Source organism: Elephas maximus, chromosome 5 (genome assembly GCF_024166365.1).
Source record: "Elephas maximus indicus isolate mEleMax1 chromosome 5, mEleMax1 primary haplotype, whole genome shotgun sequence".
Lineage (NCBI taxonomy): Eukaryota > Metazoa > Chordata > Mammalia > Proboscidea > Elephantidae > Elephas > Elephas maximus.
The window spans coordinates 40,518,152-40,522,844 of record NC_064823.1 but is presented as its reverse complement, the minus strand read 5'-3'; the positions used below and the strand labels follow the sequence as shown (position 1 = coordinate 40,522,844).

Genomic DNA, 4,693 nt, shown 5'->3' with positions numbered 1-4,693 from the left:
CAGGGCGGAGAGGAGGAGTGTACTGTCACATTAGGGGGAGAGCAGCTAGGAGTACATAGCAAGGTGTGATAAGTTTTCGTATGAGAGACTGACTTGATTTGTAAACTTTCATTAGGGGGAGAGCAGCTAGGAGTACATAGCAAGGTGTGTATAAGTTTCTGTATGAGAGACTGACTTGATTTGTAAACTTTCACTTAAAGCACACACAAAAAAAAGACTGGCTGCTGTGTATACAGCATGGTTTCTGAATTACAAAAGAAAAAGTAAACTTTATAAAGAAAGATGTCATAAAGTTTTCTTTAATAAAAAATTAAACCAGATTTTAAAATGTGAAATATTTGTTTTATCTGCATTTCTGTCTGAATGTTTAGAGGTCTGCAATAAAGGCTTAATATGACATGTTTGTGATTTGAATGTACTCTAATCCACGTAGCAAAAACAACCTCCAAGGGAGGAAGTAACACGTAATAATGTCCACATGGTTGGACACCAAAGAGGGTCTAGAACTGAAGGGTTGGGTGAGTAGTGGGGAGGAAGACTGGGGGGATGGATAACACATGAAATTAAAACCTCAGCACAGATACAAGGTTAACAATCAAAAATATAATTTATGGGAACTTGTAAACAGGAAGAACACAGCAAAGGAATTAAACTTGCACTAATAAACTTCTAGTTTTTTTTTTTAATAAACTAGAAGTATGGAATAATGAGGGGAAGGGATATAGTTTTTTACAGACAGCATAACATCTTTTCTTAGTTTAATCAACTTAATGGATGGAGATTAGAGTGTAGTTATTACAGATCAAGGAAGTAACAGATGCTAATAAACATCTAGAGTTTTCGTGATGGACTTTGGTCCAGTACAACAATATGTGTGTCTGTGTGTGTGTTTACTTTTTGCTAAATACTAAATTAATATATCTTAATGAAAATACTCTAAGCAAAACAAAATAAAACAAAACTACAACAAAATTTTCCATAATCTTATATGCCCCCAAAGAAAACCACTGTTTTTAACATTTTCACCTGTGTTTTCCAGTCTTTTTTCTACATATATATTTTTACAAAAGCAGTTTCTTATTGTACATGCCACTTTGCTGTTTGCTTTTATTATTTAAGGCATAGGCGCCGTTATGGATTGAATTGTGTCCCCCCAAAATGTGTGTCAACTAGGCTAGCTTCCCAGTATTGTGTGATTGTCCACCATTTTGTCACCTGATGTGATTTTCCTGTGTTGTAAATCGTACCTCTATGATGTTAATGAAACAGGATTAGAGGCAGTTATGTTAATGAGGTAGGACTCAATTTTCAAGATTGGGTTGTATCTTGAGTCAATCTCTTTTGAGATAGAAAAAAGCAAAGCAAGCAGAGAGATCGAGGGACCTCATACAACCAAGAAAGCAGAGCTGGGAGCAGAGCACATCCTTTGAACCCAGGTCCTTGTGCTGAAAAGCTCCTAGACCAGGGGAAGGTTGATGACAAGGACTTTGCTCCAGAGCCAACAGAGAAAGTCTTCCCCTGGAGCTAACGCCCTGAATTCGGACTTCTAACCTCCTAGACTGTGAGAGAATAAATTATTATTAGAAAATATAAAATTACATATATGGTTCGCATTATATGTCTATTAACCATCCAGACTCTGGAGTTTTAAAATCTAAATAAGAAAATGGCAAATTAAAGCCATAGGTGGCACAGTGGTTAAGAACTATGGCTGCTAACCAAAAAGGTTGGCAGTTCAAATCCACCAGCTACTCCTTGGAAACCCTGTGGGGCAGTCCTACCTTGCCCTATAGGGTCGCTGTAAGTCAGAATCAACTCGACAGCAAAGGGTTTGGTTTGGTTCAGTTTAAGACAACTTATATAAAGTGTCAAATGATGGGAAAGCGAAGCTATAAATGGTCAAGCAACTACAATATACCAATATAGACTGTGAGGAGGAGGGAAGAGTCTTGGTTGGCCCCCAAGGAAGAATGATTATAACATTGATGGGGGAAGGACATGGAAAGAAGTGAGAGATACAATGCTTTTGTGGGCAGCGATAATACTGAGCTTTAGGCAAATTGAATGGCAGGTGATGGTGGAATATGCAAGTGGACACAAGCAGACATAGTTTTGACCTTGAGTCTCAGGAGAAAATTTGGAATAGTGCTTAGGTTTTCGGATTCTCTGAATAGAGGTGATATTTGAAGTCATAATATTGAGTTATGCAAAGGGGGGGGAAAAAGAAAAGAAAACAACTGTCTTGTGGAAGAACTGCATTTAGAGGGCAAGAGAAGGAAACTGACCCATTGGAGAAGATAGATAAGGAGAGAAGAATCAAAGAAATGCAGTGTCATTGAAGTTGAGTTGAGGGCAGAAATGCTTCATTCTTTTGTTTTGTTTTCTCTATGCTTTTATTTACATTAGTTCATTCTTCAGTCTTTAAACATTTATTAAACACCTACTGTATGCCAGGTATTGTGAGAATTGCTGGAGATAAAGCAATAAACATAGGGTGTTGATAATAGTGTGGTAAAGGGGAAGATTGGGTAAGGATAGCTATAGAAGCAAAAAGAAAAATATAGAGATCACAGATTTTTGCATAAATGGTGATTAGTACCCAAAGCTATCAGTGGATCAGAGCATGAGAACAAAAACCTAAAATTAATCAAATACAGGATTAGAAGATTATTAAAAAAAGCATATATTAACGTTAACCAAGTATTATATTGTGCCTGATAGAGTCTAAAGCAGGGTTTCTCAACCTCAGTGCCATTGATATTTGGACCAGATAATGCACGGAGTGGGGAGGAGGGCTGTCCAGTGCATCGTAGGGTGTTTAGCAGCACCCAGGGCCTCTGTCTACTAGATGCCAGGTAGTAGTCCCCCAAGTCATGACAGTCAAATATTACCAAATGTGTCCAAGGTGGGGGTGGAGGGAAATATTTTCCCTGGTTGAGAAGCACTGGCCTAAAGTAAAAACTGACAATTAAACTAATACATACGGGGGCATTGGAGGTTCAGTGGTAGAATTCTTGGCTTTCACGCTGGAGACCCAGGGTTCAATTCCCAGCCAGTGCACTTCATGCACAGCCACTACCCATCTGTCAGTGGAGGCTTGCATGTTGCTATGATACCGAACAGGTTTCAGCAGAGGTTTCCAGACTAAACACGGACTAAGAAGAAAAGCCTGGGAATTTACCTCTGAAAATTAGCCAGTGAAAACCCTATGGATCACAAGAGTCCAATCTGTAACTGATCTGTGGCTGATAGTGGTGATGGCACAGGACCGGGCAGCGTTCGGTTCCATTTTATTCCATTGTGTGTGGGGTCACTATGAGTCAGGGGCTGACTTGAGGGCAGCTAACAATGACAAAATGTATGGTAAAGAATATTGAAGTCATGCTAGTGGATGATTCCTTCAGCTCTCTGTGGCTTGCTGTTGTTAGGTGCCATCGACTCAGTAGCTTAATACAATAGAATTTTATTTCTTGCTCACATAAGGTTCAATTAGTGGTGTGGAGTCAGGGAGGGAAATGTGGTCATTCAGGAGCCCAGACTCCTTCCATCTGTGACTCTCCCATCTCCAGTATGTGGCTTTCCAGACTACCCTGGGTAACTAGATCTGGCTGGCAGGCAAAGGAAGAGAGAGCAGGATCACATAGGTGGTTTTTATAGGCCAGGTCTAGAAGAGGATACATCACTTGTGTCCACATTATATTAACCAAAATAGAGTCACACTTCCACTGCAAAGAAGGCTGAGAACCACTGTACAGCTATGAATCCAGCAGGAAAGGAAAATGCGTTTCATGAATAATTAACCAGTCACTGCCAACAAACCAAAGTTATCTTTGACCTCAGATGAAATTTCGTCCTTTATTATCAGGTTTGAATGTCTAACATGATTAAATTCATAGAATTATTAGCTAAATCCCCATGTATCTTTTTTCCATGTGCAGACATTGTTGCTTTAAAGTCAACTATATTGAGTTACAGAAACAAAGAAAAGCAACATAAGAATTAGGAATTCTATATTGAATGACACACACTTATTATACAAATTACTTTATAGTCAGTTGGGGAAATGAACAATGCCACTCTTCAAATAGATACAGAAAAGGATGATTAAATGCTGTGATTGAAATCACAGAAGTGATTTCAGAGCTTGAACTTGTCGCCAGAGTTACCACAGGAAAATGGCATGGCAGACTCCCTAAGTACTGGAAAAGTTACTTCACGTCTGTAACACTGCAGTTGAAATGCATGGAAAATAAATCAAGAAAATGAAATAGCCTTAATCAAAATAATCTGAAATGGCTTTTCAGTCTTGGTTGCAGAAGTGAGATGACAAAGAGAGTGTCATCATTTGGAAGGCATTGCAGTAAGACACACATGTTATGCTGCCACTGTGGCTCTAGGGCCTGCTACCTTCAGAAGTCCACCTGTGGCAAATGTGGCTACCCTGCCAAGTGCAAGAGAAAGTATAACTGGAGTGCCAAAGCTAAAAGACGAAATGCTACTGGTATTGGTCAAATGAGACACCTAAAAATTGTATTGAGGCAGGCATTCTGTGAAGAAACGATACCTAAACCCAAGAGGGCAGCCGATGAAGGATCCAGTTCATCTTATGGATTTCAACGCTAAGTCATGCAATGAGTATTCTGATTTAAAAAAAAAAATCAGGTGAAATGATTAGTTACTCATCTTCTCAAAC

The 4,693-nt window shown here is 39.1% G+C and overlaps 1 protein-coding gene across 1 annotated transcript; it reads left to right on the top strand.

Annotated features, from left to right (window-relative positions):
* The first annotated feature begins 4,323 nt into the window (after nt 1-4,323).
* Nucleotides 4,324-4,623, top strand: LOC126076877 (60S ribosomal protein L37-like). The gene has a single exon (XM_049885550.1). The coding sequence runs from the start codon at nt 4,324-4,326 to the stop codon at nt 4,621-4,623; it is 300 nt and encodes a 99-aa protein (XP_049741507.1).
* The last annotated feature ends 70 nt before the right edge of the window (nt 4,624-4,693 follow it).